This window comes from Rana temporaria, chromosome 1, assembly GCF_905171775.1.
Source record: "Rana temporaria chromosome 1, aRanTem1.1, whole genome shotgun sequence".
Lineage (NCBI taxonomy): Eukaryota > Metazoa > Chordata > Amphibia > Anura > Ranidae > Rana > Rana temporaria.
The window spans coordinates 572,815,323-572,835,192 of NC_053489.1; the positions used below are offsets into that span (position 1 = coordinate 572,815,323).

Consider the following 19,870-nt stretch of genomic DNA (forward strand, 5'->3'; position numbering starts at 1 on the left):
CCCCGCCCCCTCTGACGCACCCTCTGCTACGTCACTGGGGAAGCCCAGGCTTCCCCCTTGCATCAGAGGGGGCAGGGTCACGTGACGGGTGGACCCGCCTCACCTATCTAAGAAATGTCACTAGCTCCAGCCGCGTCATTCGCCGGGCTGTCTCCGGTGGAGACAGGCGGCCGGCGATGCTGCGCTTTGGATCCCTTACCTGGATGGATCTTCTCATCGCTGGACCCAGATGGAGAAGAGATCACCCGTCGCTGGATACCAACAACGTTGGAGCCCCTTGGAACGAGAATGGATTACCACAGCTGCATTTTTTTTTCTTTTTAATAAAGGACTTTTTTCCACGGTGTGTGTGTGTGTGTGTGTGTGTTTTTTTTACAATTATTTACACTTCCTTCGTGAAATGGTAGAGGTACAATGTACCCCATTACCATTTCACATAGGGGGGCCCAGGATCTGGGGGTCCCCTTTGTTAAAGGGGTCTTCCAGATTCTGATAAGCCCCCCGCCCGCAGACCCCCACAACCACCGGCCAGGGTTGTGGGGATGAGACCCTCTTCCCCATCAACATAGGGACATCCTCCCCATGTTGAAGGCATGTGGCCTTGTACAGTTCAGGAGGGGGGGGGCGCTCTCTCGTCTTTTCTGCGGCCGGCCAGGTTACGTGCTCGGATAAGGGGTCTGGTGTGGATTTTTGGGGGAACTCCACACCATTTTTTTTTTTTATTTGGGATTGAGTTCCCCTTAAAATCCACATCAGACCCGAAGGGTCTGGAATGGATATTTGGGGGGGGGGGGGACCCCACGTCATTTTTTTTTAATTGACGGCGGGGTTCCCCTTAATATCCATACCAGACCTGAAGGGCTTGGTAATTGAATTTGGGAGGACCCCCATGCTTTTTTTTATTTTTTATAAATGAATTCTCTCTGAATTGCCGGGAGCCGACAATTCATTATAGCCTTTGACTTTTATGACTTTTTTTCTTTCAGAAATTACACTTTGTGCAGAGACAGTTCTAAGTACGGGAAACATGTGCTATTTCACGTGCATACTTTACACCCCCCTAGGTACGAAATTTAAAGGAATATTTCACTTTTATTGCTTCACTTTAAGCATTATTAAATTCACTGCTCCTGAAAAACTGCAGTTTTTAAAACTTTTTATTGCATTGATACATGTCCCCTGGGGCATGAGCCAGGTCCCCAAACACTTTTTAGGACAATAACTTGCATATTAGCCTTTAAAATTAGCACTTTAGATTTCAAATGTTCGAGTCCCATAGACTTTAATGGGGTTCTAAAGTTCACACGAACATTTGGTGTGTTCGCAGGTTCTGGTGCGAACCGAACAGGGGGATGTTCGGCTCATCCCTAATCATGAGAGCTCCAGGGTAAACAGGGTGAGGCCCATTGATTGCAACTCCCTCATAACAGCATCAGCATATTTTGGATCCATACGATCAACTAAAAATATGTCAGCAGATAGCTTTTAGTTTTAGTGATTAATTATGTTCTCTTAGCTGATTTTAATCAACTATACAACCTGTGTAACTGTTTTCTAGAACAGTCACGAATATTAATGTGACATTGTAACCAACTGTCCTATTTTGAAAAGTTCCCTTCCAGTGTCCCTTGCTGAAGATGTTCAGAGCCGATGGCTTTCTTTTCACAATGACATGTTTGCATGGCTCCTGAATCAGATATCCACTGGGACTGGTTACTTGTACAGTCTAATATAAGCAATTGCTCTGTGACAGAATCAGGCCAAAGAATACAACAACACACCTTCCATCTGTATTTTAATTATCAGCCAATGTTTTAATAACTTTGTAAAGTACAGACTAGAATACATAATATTCACCTAGTCCACCTCACACTCTGATGGCTCAGAGATTTAATACTGCTAAAAAAGCTTTGTATTCATGTGTAGGAGATGCAACCTTGCACACTCTATAGACTACCTCAGGTAATGCTTAGTTGCCTATTTTGAGAAACGGTAGTTTTATTTTAGGATGAAATAGCTAATCTTAGTTTCATTAAGTAATATGTTCTTAATATTAGGACAAGTGGCAGTACAAAGCCATAGACAGTTATGTCAGCATTTTCTCTTAACTGCTCTTCACTTCAGCATGTAATATACAATACAGCAATACATATCTGAGAAAGTGTGATAAAACTATATGTTTTATATGGATCTGGGCCTAGCGCTTGAAGGTTCCAAAGTGTTTTGGGTGGGACAAAACCTACAGTTCTTTGTCCAGGTTTGGCTGCATGCCTGCAGCCTGTGTGAGTGCACAGGTGTGCAGGGTCATCATAAGCCTAACCTGAGGATAGCTCAGGGCTCCTACCAGGGCTTAGGTGTGTTCAGCCAGGAGACAGGAGGTCTCAGTCAGGGGCCAAGTATGCCCCAGCACAGGAATCAGGTGGGCTCTTATCAAGAAGTAAAAATGCGGACCTGTGCAGCATTGAGCTGCAGAGCCTGGGTTCTGTGAGCAGGCCCGTCGGAACTAGAGAGGCAAAGCAGGCAACTGCTTAGGGCCCCGAGCTGGCCAGGGGCCCCCAAGCAGGTGCCTGTTTGTTCCACTGCGGGAATGGGGGCTTTCGTTTGAGGGGAGAGAAGCAGGGGCGGACTGGGCTGTGTGGCAGGCCAGATATTTAATCCCAGCGATTTACGGCCGCAGCGATGTCTGTTACTTTAAAAAAAAAAAAAAAATTTCCGGCAGAGACGAGTCTCCCCCTCTCGTTAGTTGAGCAGAGCAGTCAGTGTATCAAAGCTCCTCCCCTCCTCAGTCCTGTAAACACACACACGAGGAGAAGGAGGAGGAGGAGGAGGAGGAGGAGATGGGACGCTCTGATCAGGTCTGCACTAAGTTTTTATTATGCTCTGTACTGTAGATGGAGGAGGGAGGGGGGAGACTGTCTGTCTGGAAAGGAGGACAAGGTAGATGTCATGTGAGTGATCGAGGGGTTAGGAGGACATGTGCTGGGAGGGGGGAGGCAATGTTAGAAGTGTGAATTAGATTTTAAATTTGACAACCCCTCTCTTCCTTCCCAAAACACCCCTCCAGCACATATCCTTCCCATCCCCCTTGTATTGTATCTTTTCTCTCACAAAGCTCCCCCCCAGCACATATCTCACCCCCCAAGCACATGTGGGTACAGAGGTTGTATATGGTGGGGCACAGTGGCTGCATATGGTGGGGCACAGTGGCTGCATATGATGGGGCGCGGTGGCTGCATTTGGTGGGCACGGTGGCTGCATATGATGGGGCACGGTGGCTGCATTTGATGGGCACGATGGCTGCATTTGATGGGCATGATGGCTGCATATGATGGGGCACAGTGGCTGCATATGATGGGGCACGGTGGCTGCATTTGATGGGCACGATGGCTGCATATGATGGGGCACGGTGGCTGCATATGATGGGGCACGGTGGCGGCATATGATGGGGCACGGTGGCTGCATATGATGGGGCATGGTGGCTGCATATGATGGGGCACGGTGGCTGCATTTGATGGGGCACGGTGGCTGCATTTGATGGGGCACACTGACTGCATTTGATGTTTCTTTTTTTTAGAATCAGTTTGCGCCCCCCCCCCAAACAAATTTGAGCACCGACCGCCTCTGCCCCCAGCACATATCTATCTCTCCCCTCTCTAGCACTAGCCCTCTCCCCAGGACATATCTAACCCCTGCATTCCATGCAGAACACTCGCAATTCAGCTACACGCGTTTGCTGCGGCACATTATATGCAACAGCAGTATTTGCACTGTAAACATTTTTTATTTATGTAACGTGTGGGTGAACGTAAACTGTATCGCTATGCTGTGGTACCTGTAGGCTTTGCGTGCGGGGGGGGGGGGGTTTCTGGGGTTTGGGGGCCTCCATGTCCATTTTGCTTGGGGCCCCCAAATTCCTTCAAACGGCCCTGTCTGTGAGATGTGGTGTCTCAAGGTAAACACCTATACAGCCAAGTTGGAATTATGTGTTTGCTGGAAAGCAAAAAGAGACCAAATAGAGCAGCTGTGCTGCTGACCAGGGAGCCGGTGGCTCACCATTTTCAGTTGCTTGCTTTGTGAAGTTAAAAACCCCTGTGAGGGCAACTCTTTTCAGTGGAAATGTAATTTCATTTTCAATTCAAGTGGGCTAAATGTCCTTAAAGTGGTTGCAAATTAAGGCTTACCTGTACTGTAGGTGCTGGAAAGATCTCCTAAACTTCCATGGTAATCCATAAAATGGATTAAGGACTATTGGCTTGATCTTCTGAATTTGTGCCTCACATGTGTGGTTTTAACATTGTTTACATATGCGTGCAAGCTTGCAGGGATATGGCACTTTAAATGTATTTTTGTTTCTTATTTGTTTTACTTTTTGTTTTTACACTGTCCCTTTAAAAAAAGTTTTGATCAGTTTTATTCCTAATACAAGGAATGTACACATCCTTTGTAATATAAATAAGCATGACAGGTCCTCCTTATTGATAGATCTGGGGTCAAATACCTCAAATCTCTAATTTGCCTTTTAAAGCAAAAAGGGAAGCAAGAGGGGGGAAAAAAAACATCCCTTTAAGGCTGGGAGGCTTCAGACATCGCTCCGGTCCACCAAGGGCTTAGAGCTGAGTGGGATCTATCTTTCCCACACTCAGCTTCATGCCTAATGATCAGCTGCACCAAATGGTTTCCCAGGTTACCAAGGGGGGTCCAGTAAGCTCGGGAAACACTGGAAAGCGGCAGGAGGGGAGAGGGTGGCCCTATAAAAGTAATCTAATGGTGGACCTGCAGCTGAGTCCACTTTTATCTGAAATAGGACCACCTGCTGCACAGTAAATAATACCAGGGTTATGGCAGCTACTGTAGCTGCTGCCATAACCCTGGTATTTAATGTCAAAGTAATGACGTACATTTACAGGTAGGTGGTCAACAAATGGTTAATATAAGGGTGATTTTTGCACAGGAGGCCTTTCCAGTCAAGCATTAAATATTTGTTGGGTTGTTGTCTTATAGGTGAAATATGATATGGTTGGGTTCACTACAAGTGTAGATTTTTTTTTCTTTTCCTGGAGTTGAGATTTAAGTTACCAATATGTTTTTTGTGATACAGCTGTGGCTTTACTTTTTTTATCTACTTGCAACACAAAGCATTATGAGAAAACGCAGTGTGAGTTTTTGGGGAAGTTGACTAAATTATAGTATGCTAAGCTTGTGTTGCTGAAGCATTTCTGTGTTGTCTAACATCCATCTTTTCATGACCCTCCACTTGTGTTCCTATGGCAATGCACACATATGGAAGCCTTGCAAGTTATGTGTTTATGTTAATGCACATCAGAGTTGTATGGATTCACATGGGAATTATATGGAGAAAACCTTAACAAAAACAGTGAAAACTCATTAACTGCATTTATAAAAGTAGTTCCTGGCTCCTCTGCGATCAGTGGGCTCGCAAAACAGCCAGTGGTATGAATGCAGTTTAGCAGCTCAGCTGTGTCAATCCACCTCAATCCAACCTCCCAAATCCCAGCTAGTGTCAGCACTGCAGACAACCCCCCCCCCCCAGTTGTGTCCCTGTTGCTACTGTAAATTAAACAAATAGATATTATAACTAATATTTATATTTTCAGTGAAAACTCTGTTGTTGAGCTTAGATAGTGTTGGGTTAGTTTAGGCTGTATTTACACACATCTGACAGCTTCTGGAAAGGTTAACCGCAGCAGTTTCCTGGCAGGAGAATAGGAGAGTAGACTAGCAACAGTAAACATGGAGCTTTATTGTCATAAAGATCCAAAGCATAAAGAAGAGATGTAAAAAATCTTCAACAGTATTACTTAGTCTTAAAGGGGTTGTAAAGCTTCAATTTTTTTTTTTTTTTAAATAACAAATATGTCATACTTACCTCCACTGTGCATTTTATTTTGCACAGAGTGGCCCCAATCCTCCTGTTCTGGGGTCCCTCGGTGGTTCTCTTGGCTCCTCCCTGCTTCAGATAACCCCCCCTGGGAAGCGCTCTCCCAAGGGGGTTACCTTGTGGGTGCGCTCCCGAGTCCTGCTTTTGGCATCCATAGCTGTCAATTGCAGGACTCAGCCCCGCCCTCTTGCACCTGCGTCATTAAATTTGATTGACAGCAGCGCAAGCCAATGGGTTCACTGCTATCAATCTATCTAATGAAGAGCCAAGAAGAGCCCAGAAGCCTGGGCCTTTCCAGGGCTCAGGTAAGTAAAACAGGGGGCTGGAGGGCCGGTAATCGTCAGATGTTTTTTCACCTTAATGCATAGAATGAATTAAGGTGAATAAACATGAACCTTTACAACCCCTTTAAGTTACACTTAAGCTGGATACACACTATACAATTTTTCTGTGGATTTTTTCCTTCAGTTTTACCAAAACCATATAATATGAGGTCATATTAACCAGAGGACAACGGTCTGAAGGACCGTTTTTATCGGTCAAAACCGATCGTGTGTAGGCCATATAGGTTATTTAACCATAGGTTAAAAAAAGCCAACTTGCTTTAAATTTAACCTATGGATTCCTAACCGATGGGAAAAAAACGATCGTTAGAAGGCACGTCCATCGGTTAAAAATCCACGCATGCTCAGAATCAAGTCGACGCATGCTTGGAAGCATTGAACTTTTTTTTTTTCAGCACGTCGTTGTGTTTTACGTCACCGCGTTCTGACACAATCATTTTTTTAACTGATGGTGTGTAGGCACGACGGACCATCAGTCAGCTTCATAGGTTAACCTATGACAACAGTCCTTCAGACCGTTGTCCTCTGATTAACCTATCGTGTGTACGAGGCCTAAGAGTTTAAATTTGTATGCAATCAGTCAGGCCCTAGCACTACATGTTTTTGGTAAATCTAAAGGAAATCTTACAACAAAAGTTGTATAGTGGCTATGGGGTCTAACACTGAAATTCCTAACTCTGGCACCTACATAGCTATAGGAAACATTTAATGTGTCCCCATAGCAAGTTACAGGAACACTGCTGATGTGGGAACACATCCCATGTAGGCAACAGGCTGGTGCCTTGCATCTCTCCTCCATAAAGTTACTTGGACAAAAGCACTCCTTACCCACAAGAATGTTTAGGATGCAGTAAAGAATACAGGGTTTTGGGTTAATAATGTTTCATTACATAGCAATGATGGGAACAGGTCCTGTGAAATATATCATGAATTTGTGGCTTGTAAATAGCATATGTAGTTTACAGAAGTTTAAACAGATCAAGGACATCTGGGTGATAGCAATACTTAGATGAGGGTTTTTTCATTTTTTCAAACTTAAAGTGGAGGTTCCATCAAAAAAACTATTTTGCTTTAAACTGTAGATTGAAAACAAAAGAAGGAGGGGGATGGGAAGGGAAGGAAAAACACAAAACTAGGGATGATCAGAAAGGAAAAGACAAAGGAAAGAGGGAGAGGGAGGGAAGACAAGATACACAAGGAAAGCACTCACATTGGCCGCATCCGTAATGATAAGAATATAGAACAGTACCCCTTCAAGAAGAGTGGGCAAAATCGGACTTTGAGGCTCGTGGAAGTATAAAAAATATATATTTTATTACATAAATTTACAAAATGTACACTAACAATAGTATAATGGAATGCAACTGATAACAATCACAATACAACCATTCAGAACAAGAGAATAGTGAAAGAATCCTATTGAGGTCGCCTACGCGTTTCACCGTGGGGCTTCTTCAGGACGAAATGAACAGGATTATTGCTACTATGTAGCCATGATTTTCACAATCTGATACACAGCGGTGGATATAATCATCCAGGAAGATTCCAATGATAGATGAAATATATACCGATGGTAGTAGATAGTACAAAAAATATGTTTAGAGATCGATGATCGCAGGTCCAGGCCAAATATGTCAATAATGACATGAGCAAATACACATTACAGTCCCCAGGCAAAAGAAGACGTGTCAGGGATAGAGATGCAGGTAACCGAATCCCTTAAAAATCCACTAGGGGACCTAAAGCTGGGGCAAAAGACAGCTCACAGAGGCAAAAAGGCAAACATAAGGCCATCCATCAATAAAGGAACAGCATCTCCCATGTAACAGAGATCGTCTTGCAAACACCTTGTGTGCATGTAGCGTCCGTGTATGCCCCAGGGTCACAGCCTGTGCTGAGTACTACTCAAAGTCCGATTTTGCCCACTCTTCTTGAAGGGGTACTGTTCTATATGCTTTAAACTGTAGCTTACGACTGAAAAAGAAAAAAATATATATATTTTTTTACTCATCTGGAAATGCCTGTTTCTATGCGGTCCCACGAAATCTGCCTTTTAAACCACCTAGGATTCTGACATCATCTCCCTCTAATGCTCCTGGGAAATGTGTGTCATCATTTCCCAGGATGCAGTGCGCTGTCCAATTATCACTCCCCATCCAAGACTTCCAGGAAGACAGGGCCAGATTCACGTAGAATCGCGGCGGCGTAACGTATCGTAGATACGTTACACCGCCGCAAGTTTTCATCGCAAGTGCCTGATTCACAAAGCACTTGCGATGAAAACTACGCCGGCGGCCTCCGGCGCAAGGCGGGCCAATTCAAATGGGCGTGTGCCATTTAAATTAGGCGCGCTCCCGCGCCGGACCTACTGCGCATGCTCCTTTTCACAATTCCTGTTGTGCTTTGCGCGCCGTGACGTCATTTTTTCGAACGGCGACGCGCGTAGCGTACTTCTGTATTCCCGGACGTGTTACGCAAACGACGTTAAATTTTAAATTTCGACGTGGGAACGACGGCCATACTTTAGGCAGCAATACGATTGCTGACTAAAGTTAGGGCACCCAAAACGACGACTAAATTTGCGACGGGAAACTAGACTAGCAGCGACGTAGCGAACGCGAAAATCCGTCGTGGATCGCGTAACTCCTAATTTGCATACCCGACGCTGGTTTACGACGCAAACTCCCCCCAGCGGCGGCCGCGGTACTGCATCTTAAGATCCGACAGTGTAAAACAATTACACCTGTCGGATCTTAGGGCTATCTATGCGTAACTGATTCTATGAATCAGTCGCATAGATAGATACAGAGATACGACAGCGTATCAGGAGATACGCCGTCGTATCCCCTTTGTGAATCTGGCCCTAAGTGCCTGTAGGCTTCACAATGCCCACAAGCAAAATGACAACGGTGTAGATATAGTTTTATAAACTATATTTTTTGAATATCTATGCGGATCGGCGGCGGATTGTAAAATAGTAAGTGACCAGATTTATATTATAAAAACGCAGGATGAAAGGACATACATTTAAAAAATGCTAATTGTGGTTGGAACTCCGCTTTAAGCCTAAGTTATATATCTAGTGGTGTCAATATGGAAACAAAATTAAATATTGCATCACATACAAATGGTCATTATGTGGTATATTGACATGCCTGGCTTTTTTCTCTCTGTTGTGAAGTATCAGGTGTATGTCAGATTGTGTTTCTAGGAGTCTTCTGGAACCAGATACTTCGTATAAGGTGTCGCTTTTTATGCTATGGTATAGATGTTTTTCTTAAATAATCCTTTGTCTGTTTAAAGGTGGACAACTATATTTATAAGCTTACAATTGATAATATTATTTTCTCTACAGGATGGCATGGGCAATTTAAGAGTTACTAAAAAAGGAATTCGACTTGAGGGTGTTTCTGAATTTCTTCTTCCATTATATGTGAAAGAAATACAGTCCCGAAAGGTAGGTTTCAAATCATACGGATTATTTCTATAGTGTTTAAAATAGTGGCAATATCAATGGCACACATCACAATTGGACTGGTACATCACAAAATCATGATAATTAGCCTGGTATGCCTCAATTCCCATATTCCTGTATACTGTCTTTTCTAAGATGCCTATCTAATAGTTTTTTATAATTATCAACACTACTGTACTTGCTGACCCCATCGATTGTGCAAGGAAGTTTCACATTTTTACATTCAAAAGGTGCAGCTCTAAGAGATAAATAACAAAAGAAGGTGCAGCACTAACTATAGGCCAGATTCACGTAGCCCGGGCGCAACTTAATTTTTCCGATTTAAGTTACACCGCCGCAATTTTTCCAAGTTAGTGCCCGATCCACAAAGCACTTACCTGGAAATTTGCAGCGGTGTATCCTAAATCCGGCCGGCGCAAGGCGGGCCAATTCAAATGGGGCGAGTCCCATTTAAATTAGGCGCGCTCCCGCGCCGGATGTACTGCGCATGATCCCGACGCAAATTTCCCGACGTGCTTTGCGCGAAGTTACGATGCAAGGTTTTGTGAATCGCGACGGATAAAAAAAAGTTGCGTCGGGAAAAAAAGAGTTGCGCCGGGAAAAAAATAAATAAAAAAAAATTTGACAGCGACACGGGAAAGACGGGTACACTTTTACATGGTGTACTAACTTTACACTTTGTAAAAGGTACCCTATCTTTGCGACAGCAAACTAACACTTACGGCGACTTAACGAAGGGAAAAAGCTTCGTGGTTCTCCGTAAGTGCTAATTTGCATTCCCGACGCTGGTTTACGACGAGAACTCCCCCCAGCGGCGGCCGCGGTACTGCATCCTAAGATCCGACAGTGTAAGTCCATTACACCTGTCGGATCTTAGGGATAGCTATGCGTAACTGATTCTATGAATCAGTCGCATAGTTAGAAACAGAGATACGACGGCGTATCAGTAGATACGCCGTCGTATCTCGTTTGTGAATCTGGCCCTAAGTTACCAAATTAATAAATCAATAAAAAAATATTAAATATATTAAGATATTTGCAATCCTAAAGAATCAATACCCCAAAAAATTTAAATATATGTGACCATCAAAAGAAAAAAGGGTGAGAATAGAAAAAAACTAAAACAGTGTCCCATTCAGCTTTACATAAGTTCATAAAAAAGTTGATTCCAAAGTGAATGAAGGGTTAATATCCAAAATACATCAAGGTGATTGTCAGAGAAGAAATTAGTGACTCCAATCTTCCCATGAGTCAAGAAGTGCATCAGGCTAGTGAATAGTAGCCTGCTTACCAAAATGCCGTGACTGTAAATCACAGTCTCACTAGACTGTTGTCCTCCTCTGGACTCTCTCCAGTTTCAGCACATCATTCCTGTTGACTGGTGACCAGAACTGGATAGCATAGAGTTTTGTAAAGTGGAAGAATTATAGTCTCTTGAGTAAATACCCTTTTTAATGCATGCTAATATTCTGTTGGCCTTGCTTACTGCATCTTGGCATTGCATGCTATTGCTGAGCCTGTCATCTACTAGGACTCCAACATCCTTTTCCATCTTTGGTTCCCCCTGGTGTTGACTCCCTAGCACGTAGCTTGCAATTATATTTATATCTTCCAAAAGCATTACTTTAAATTTTCCTACATTGAACCTCATTTTCCATGTGTTTGCCAACTCCTCTATTTTATATAGGTCCATCCACTGGTATAATTATTGTTAATAAGCATAATTCTATGAATATATTATTAATATTATTATTATTACAGGATTTGTATAGTGCAAACAGTTTACACAGTGCTTTACATAATAAGGGCAGATAGTACAATTGCAATACAATTGAATACAGTAGGAATCAGAGGGCCCTGCTTGTTAGAGCTTACAATCGTAGACTACTCTAGTGCTGTTGCAGATATTTAGTTCTAACACACGCATTTTTTAAATGTGTGTCTTTTTAGTTTCTAGATGAACAGACATTCTTGCATTTTTTTACAGTTGCAGGACTTGGGCAAACTAGGTCAATTGTCAAAGTGCTGGTTGTATTACCAGCTCTGACAGCAATAAATCAACTTCCATATAACACTGTGCATCGATTCTTCCTCATTGGGGATTGCCACATATGCCAGAGCCAGTCACAACTGCATCCTCCAACTCTTGATAGAATGTTACTGAATCTGTTTTAAGGCTAGCATACAAGGGCTGTTGGGATTAGGTTGTGATTTGCTTTCATTTCCTCACACTGGTAAATGGGAATAAATGGGAATCATGTGACATACAGTACACATGCCAAATGCATTATACAAGCATATAAAAATGCATGTGAAATATATCTTGGACACCCTTGTGTGTTAGTCCTTAGGGTAATATATGTAGAAATGGATTGATTACCTGATAAATTAATCTTAGAGGTTCACTGCAATTAAAGAGAACCTGAACTATGGAAGATGTGACCAAAAGGGTCAGGCGTAAGACAAAGGATTTGTTTTCACTATTGTCTATAGCAGTGATGATGAACCTTGGCACCCCAGATGTTTTGGAACTACATTCCCCATGATGCTCAACTACACTGCAGAGTGCATGAGCATCATGGGTAATGTAGTTCCAAAACATCTGTGGTGCTAAGGTTTGCCATCACTGGTCTATAAGTTCCCTGCAGTTTATATTTTCCCCATTACTGACCATGTCTTTTTACTGCACTATCTCTGTGTGGAGATGGTCATCTTGGTAGATTCAGGGCTTTGCATACTCATTTCAGAGCTGTCCATTTGATCACTGATGGTCTAAATACTAGTGGGGGAATATAAATAGTGCAGCAGGTAGGAAAAAAGCACAGGTCAATAGAATGCATGAAACAGCTTCCTCTCTAACAAGAACAGTGAGAAGCACAGTAATGACATCTTCAAGTCTCATGAGACTAGCTGCGAGAGCAGCATTGTTTTTACATTGCAGATTTATAGATATAAGGCTGTAGGCATAGGGCAGAAATGATGTTGATATTTTTCAGTGTAGTACTTGGGCACCTTACCTTTCTATAGTTTCCCTATAACATAGCAATTATATTTTACTATCATTATTATTATTATTATTATGATTATTTGTGAGTAAAAGCCGGTTCACACTGGAGCAGCACGACTTGCCGAGCGACTCTGCAAGGTGATCTGCCCATGACTTTAGAGGCGACTTTCAAAATGACTTTTGTATTGAAGTCAAGGCAAGTCGCCTTGAAGTCATCCCAAAGTAGTACAGGAACCTTTTTCTAAGTCGGAGTGACTTGAGTCGCTCCTATTAGAACGGTTCCATAGTACAGAGCGGAGCGCTACTCGTCAGGTGACTAAGTTGCCTGACGAGTCGCCTCTGTGTGAACCGGCTCTAAAGGTGCACGTTTATCTTGGAGGAGCGGTCCCCTCCACATATCCTCTATCCCCCCCTTTCATTTCCTTCCCCTATTTTAATTCATTTTTACCCCATCTTTTTATCCCCTCTTATCTCCTCACTACCCTTTTGTTCCTCTTCTATAGCGTTTTAGCCAACCAAAATTTACTCTGGGCACCCCAATATAAATACCTTAATGATTCCTATATCATAGCAGTCAAGGTTTATGACGTTTTTATAACCCAGGTTAGACCTGATGACATTGGTCTCATAGATATGGCACCCTGCTACAAGGTTACTTGACTCAGCGCGGATGTCTGTTCTTTACAGTAGGATGTCAATATGCTGGTTGTTCATTTATTGTTCTTTGGCCTTTTGCTAACACTTGACTAAATATGTACCTTGCTGTTCTGTGAACCATGACCTGTGCTGTACTAACTCATCCTTGTTTTTATACTCTACAAAGATGTCATGGTTCTGCTTTTAGCTTTGCTATGCAATTGCTTTGTATATGTTCTCTTTTGGATATTTTCAATAACCTTCATGTCAAATGGTGATTGGACCAGTACTGTCACATGGGGACAGTGAGACAATTAGCTGTTTATAAGCTACAAGTGGTATTGTGACTAGAGACTACAGGGCTGTCTTTTATCGCTCCGGGAAGCAACAGTGGGCAAATAAAAGTAAATCACATTCTGCAATAGATGAGGTTATTAAAAGAAAACGGTGCTATGCCCCCAGCAAATTCACTCATTAGTGGAATGCTGGTATAAACAAATATGGTCTAAGTAGAAGAAGCATGTATATTGTTACATGAATATTGGTGCACTTTGTTTATTTCCTTTTTAATCCATGCAGTAATTTGTAGTGAACTTTTCTTTTGTGCAGGAGCTTCCTGTATTAAAGACCGGCCACTACTGCTCTTTCTTCTTTTGCTGGATGACTTTTCTTGTATTTGCCCACTCCTCTTGTTTTCTTTAGTCAGAGCGTAGTAGGTGGGTCTGTTCTCTCTGCTCTGTTTTCTGCACAAATTATCTGTAGCACAGGGATGATGTCACTGCAACATTTATAAGGCAATGTCTGATTTTGTAAAGGCATTTGGTGTACAGTAAGTGTTTTTGTATCCTTTGTGTCTATTGAGAAATATATTTAAATTAAAGGGTTGGTGTCTGGAGTTCAGCTTTAAGAAGAAGAAACTGTTCATTTAGCAAAAAAAATGCTCACTTTACAAAGTTAATGTTGACTAAATTTATTTAATAGAGGAGCTGTACTCATTTTATTCAGTGAGTCATGCAGTAAGTTTCCTCAATGAGATGGCTGTCTCATTTAAAATATATATATATAATTGTGAGGTGAAACAGTAATATACACCCACTGTATTTCATTGCAAAGGAGGAAGCAAAGTCTGCATATGTATCTTTACAAAGTATAGAAATAAAACAAGATCCTTAGCAACATGGACGCATAAAAACATTTACATCAACCTGATCTCTTTAATACAGTTATTTAAAGACATGTTCCCTCAAATATTTTCATATGAAATATACTTAAAGTGATAGTTGCGTATATTGTTTTATTCACAGATAGGCACATAGTCACACTAAATTACCTGCCAACCTTAAAAAATGTACAGAATCAAAAGTTTAACAGTTAAATAACATTTACTTCCCCATGTGCACATCAGGATGAGGCTACAGTCTGGCTTACTGTATTTCCAGCAGTACCACACAGTGTTGAAAGTATCAAGTCTGTCTTTTTCAGAATACACTATTCTTCATTTCACAAATATACTGTGAGTGAGTGAGTGAAAAACTTGTATAGCGCAACACATGCAAACTGAATTGCCTCAGGGCGCTTGGTATCCATTTCCTACTATATTTTTTCTTCAGAATAGATGGGTTATGAGTTTTTTTCTGAAGGCCTGGTGATTCACTTCCGTTCGAATGCTGGTTGGTAAATCGTTCCACAGTCTAGGTCCTTGGACTGCAAATCTTCGTTCTCCTTTGGACTTGTAGAGGGCCTTGGGTATGTGGAGTAGATTTTGGTTAGTAGATCGGAGAACGCGATTGGGGTTGTGTCATTTAAATTTTTCACATAGATATTGGGGCGCAGTTCCTTGAACACATTTGTGCGTCAGGCATAGTGCCTTAAATGTAATTCTGTCTTTTACGGGCAACCAGTGGAGGGACCTAAGGGAGGGAGAGATTGATTCCCAGGGTTTTTTCCTGTTACAAGTTGTGCCGCTGTATTCTGGACGACTTGTAGACGGGGCGATTTGGTACTTCGGGAGTCCGAGGTAAAGGGCGTTTGCATAGTCGAGTCTGGAGTTGATTATCGTTCCCACTACAACTGCTATGTCTTCTTTTGGGATAAAGGGAATGAGTCTATGTAGCAGGCACAGCAGATGGTGGGATCCGCTGACTACTGAACTTATTTGTGCATCCATTGTCATGTCGGAGTCAAAAATGACTCAGAGACTTTTGACTTTGGTGCTAGGGGTGATGGTTTGTCCCAAAATGGGCGGGGGTGTCCATGTTGTCGTAGCAAGTCTCTTTGGTTGGCGTGGAACAGAAGAAGTTCTGTTTTTGAGCCCTTGAGTTTAAGGTAACTCTCCGTCATCCAATTTTCTATCAAAGTAAGGCATTTCTCTAGTCCGAGATAATGATCCTTTTTGTTGCTGATACGAAAGTAGAGTTGGGTGTTATCCGCGTAGGAATGGTAGAGTAAATTCTGGTTACTGATGGTTTCTAGGAGAGGGCGGAGATAAATATTGAATAGTACGGGCAACAAGGGTGACCCCTGAGGGACTCCGCATGACACTGTGCGTTTTTCAGAAGTGAAAGGACCTAGTTTCACTATCTGTGATCGGTTTTCCAGAAAGGAGGAGATCCAGAGTAGATCCAAGTCTGCCACACTAGCTACTTCAGCTAGGCGAGTCAGCAACAATTTGTGGTCTACTGTATCAAAAGCTGCACTCAGGTCCAACAGTACCAGAAGACAAGATTCGCCTTCGTCTGCTGCTTCGAGAGCGTCATCCCATATTTTGAGAAGTGCTGTTTCTGTCCCGTGACCAGGACGGAAACCCGAATTAAGTGGATCCAGTAGTTTGTGGGTGTCTAAATGATGTTGTAGCTGTTGCACTACTGCTTTCTCCATTACCTTGGAGAGAATGTTTAGGCCTGTTATGGGTCGACAATGGTTTGGGTCTTTGGGGTCGAGGGTGTTTTTCTTTAGAATGGGTTTAATTATTTATTGGTGTACAACACTCACTTTTTTACCCTGAAAATAGAGGGTAAACTGTGCCTGCGTGTTATATGCAGCGGGCTGTGGAAAGTTTCTTTCCTGAAACTTCCCCCTTAACCACTTAAGGACCCCTTCACGATATACGTCGGCAGAATGGAACGGCTGGGCACAATCACGTACCTGTACGTGATTCTTTAAGCCCAGCCGATCGCTGCCGGTGTCCCACGATCGGTCACCGGAGCTGAAGAACAGGGAGAGATGTGTGTAAATACACATTGCCTGTTCTTCGTTGTGGCAGTGTCATTGATCGTCTGTTCAATGATGTCACACGTCCAGCCCCGCCCCCTACATTTAGAAACAAATATGAGGTCACATTTAACCCCTACAGCGCCCCCTAGTGGTAACTCCTAAACTGCAATTGTCATTTTCACAGTGCATTTTTATAGCACTTTTTGCTGTGAAAATGACAATGGTCCCAAAAATGTGTCAAAAGTGTCCCATGTGTCCGCCATAATGTCGCAGTCACGAAAAAAATCAATGATCGCCGCCATTAGTAGTAAAAAAAAAATATTAATAAAAATGCAATAAAAACTATCAATTATTTTGTAAACGCTATAAATTTTGCGCAAATCAATCGATAAACGCTTATTGCGTTTTTTTTACCAAAAATAGGTAGAAGAATACGTATCGGCCTAAACTGAACTGAAAAAAAAAACTGAAATATATATTTTTGGGTGATATTTATTATAGCAAAAAGTAAAAAATATTGAATTTTTTTCCAAATTGTTGCTCTATTTTTGTTTATAGCGCAAAAAAAAAACGCAGAGGTGATAAAATACCACCAAAAGAAAGCTCTATTTGTGGGAAAAAAAGGACGCCAATTTTGTTTGGGAGCCACATCGCATGACCGCGCAATTGTCAGTTAAAGAGACGCAGTGCCGAATCGCAAAAAGGGACAAGTGGTTAAAGTTAGGGTGCGTGTTATACGCCTGTGCGTGTTATACGCCTTTAAATATGTTAATTATCCTGGTTCATCCATTATTTTAATGAAGAAATTTAAGTGGAGCTCCAGTGTCTGGGGATGATGGCCCTAGCCACATTGATTAGATGTCTGTGGAGAGATTTATGGGATGTAGAGCAGGGGTGGGCAGTAATATAAAAACAAAAAAACAGAATTCTGGTGGAAGTGGAAAGGTAACCCCCAAGACCTTTAGTAATATTTACTTTTTCCAGAATTTTTAATGTTCGGGCAAGACCATAATACATGTAACATTGTACTTTTGTCCTTTTGACAGCGCCACAACATATCAGGAATTTATCCATTTACCTTGTGAAGAATATTTGGTACTCTGTATTCATGTGTCATAATCTTGGATTTGGTCTCCTGGCCATGGCTTAAATCATATGTCATCTGATATTTTGAGGATAACTTCTTTCTCATCTAAATTTTATAGTAGTCCTAGTATATATCCAGGAGATAAGGTTTTCTCCTAGGCATGTGTTCTTAAAAGACTGTTTGGTGTTGTAAAGCAGAAGATGATCATTTAGATAGTGATGTACCTGGAGATATATCCACTGTGGAATAGAGTTGTGGCAGGAATAAATTGTAAGATTTGTTTTGTCTAGAAACCTGTAATTTTAAAAACATGTTTTGAAGTGATTGTAAAGTCTTGTTTTTTAATTAAAAATAACAAACATGTTATATTTATCTGGTCTGTGAAATGGTTTTGCACAGAGCAGGCCATATCCTCCTCTTCTCGGGTCCCTCTTCAGTGCTTCTGGCCCCTTGCTCCTGTTGAGTGGCCCCACAGCAAGAAGCTTGCTATGGGGGCACCCGAGCCGAGTTACAGCTCTGTGGAGTAGATTCAGATTAGCGGATCTTTAGATCCGCGTAATCTATCTGATTTACGATCCGCCGGCGCAAGTTTTAGAGGCTAGTTCTGTATTCGGAAAGCACTTACCTCAAAACTTGCGGCAGCGTATCGTAAATCCCCGGTGGAATTCAAATTCCGCGGCTAGGGGGAGTGTACTATTTAAATCAGGCGCGTCCCCGCGCCGATTTAACTGCGCATGCGCCACCCGGCTAAATTTCCCAGCGTGCATTGCTCCAAATGACGTCACTAGGACGTCATTGGTTTCGGCGTGAGCGCAACTTGCGTCTGGCCGTATTCTGAATCGACTTACGCAAACGACGTAAAAATTCAAAACTTGGCGCGGAAACGACGGCCATACTTAACATAGGATATGCCTCACTTAGCAGGGGTAACTATACGCCGGAAAAAGCCGGAAAAAAAACGACGGGCGGGCGTTCGTTTCTGAATCGGCGTAAATGCTCATTAGCATATTCAACGTGTAAAAGACACGGAAGCGCCACCTAGCGGCCGGCCTGGAATTGCAGCCTAAGATCCGACGGTGTAAGTCACTTACACCTGTCGGATCTTAGGCATATCTATGCGTAACTGATTTTAGTAAACATACAGTATTGTGTAAGGTCAGTATAACACAATTTTTTTGGTGGTATTAATCATTATAATTAATCATAAGCCTAGCTGAAAGAGAACAATTTAAATCATTGTTACTGTACTGTAGCTGTAGATGTTTATTCCATACAATAGGTATACAAAAGTAGCATGCTGCTCTGCAGGATACGTTTGTTGGGTCATGGTAGCAGGAAATATTGTAATTGCTAAGCATTCTTTTTTAGTCATATAGCTAAGCTGAGCAATACATGTAATATAGTAACGAAAAGGCTCGCCCAGGTTATTAAGAAAAAAACATTTCTGAAAACATAATAAATAATGCAGCATTATTACAATAAGTGATAAAATAGTGCCCATAAAATGGTTTTGGAAGATGTTAATGCATTTATTGATGGTGCTGTTATTTAAGTGATTGCAGAAAACTGTCTAGAATATGACTATAAACCTAGGGAAAATATGCTCTAATTACCATTTACTGTCACATACAATTGTATTGACAGGAAAACCAATAGTGCAACCTGTTTCTTCTGCAGAATGATGTAAGGTAATTTATGTTATGTTCACTAGCACTAAAATAGAAATTGCTATTATAGAAAAAAAAAACAGTTGCTAAGAATATTCAAATGGAAGTTAAGGCTTTCACAGAGAGTTTTCTGGCAATTAGTATTAGATAGGCTATACTTTTACTTTGAACTTAAAATTCATTGTTAGTGTCTAGTATTTGTTTTACTACACAGTTAAAAAATTGAACATATTCAGACATATTTAATTATAAATATGGGCATATTATTTGTGTATGTATGTGTGTGTGTGTATATATATATATATATATATATATATATATATATACAGAGCTTTTTTTCTCAGAAAATAGGTGCAGGAACTCAACCACGACCCGTTCAGATTTCACAAACAGTAGAAGGGTCTTAAAGGGGCATTAAATACCAGGATGCATTACATGCAGAGTGCAGAGTTCAGGGGGTTACAAAGCTGTCACTTGTAAACACAGAAACCAGACTTCTGTGTTTACAAGTGATTGTGGTGAGCAGGCACCAAAGGGTCTGA

At 41.9% G+C, this 19,870-nt stretch overlaps 1 protein-coding gene across 3 annotated transcripts in view; it reads left to right on the top strand.

Annotated features, from left to right (window-relative positions):
- SGCZ (sarcoglycan zeta) overlaps window positions 1-19,870 on the top strand; it is a 1,301,913-nt gene that overhangs the window by 1,033,471 nt on the left and 248,572 nt on the right. For all 3 annotated transcript variants that reach the window (XM_040334675.1, XM_040334676.1, XM_040334677.1), the window contains one exon: window positions 9,599-9,700. In XM_040334675.1, the coding sequence (XP_040190609.1) occupies window positions 9,599-9,700 (102 nt within the window). The remainder of the gene's footprint in view (window positions 1-9,598; window positions 9,701-19,870) is intronic.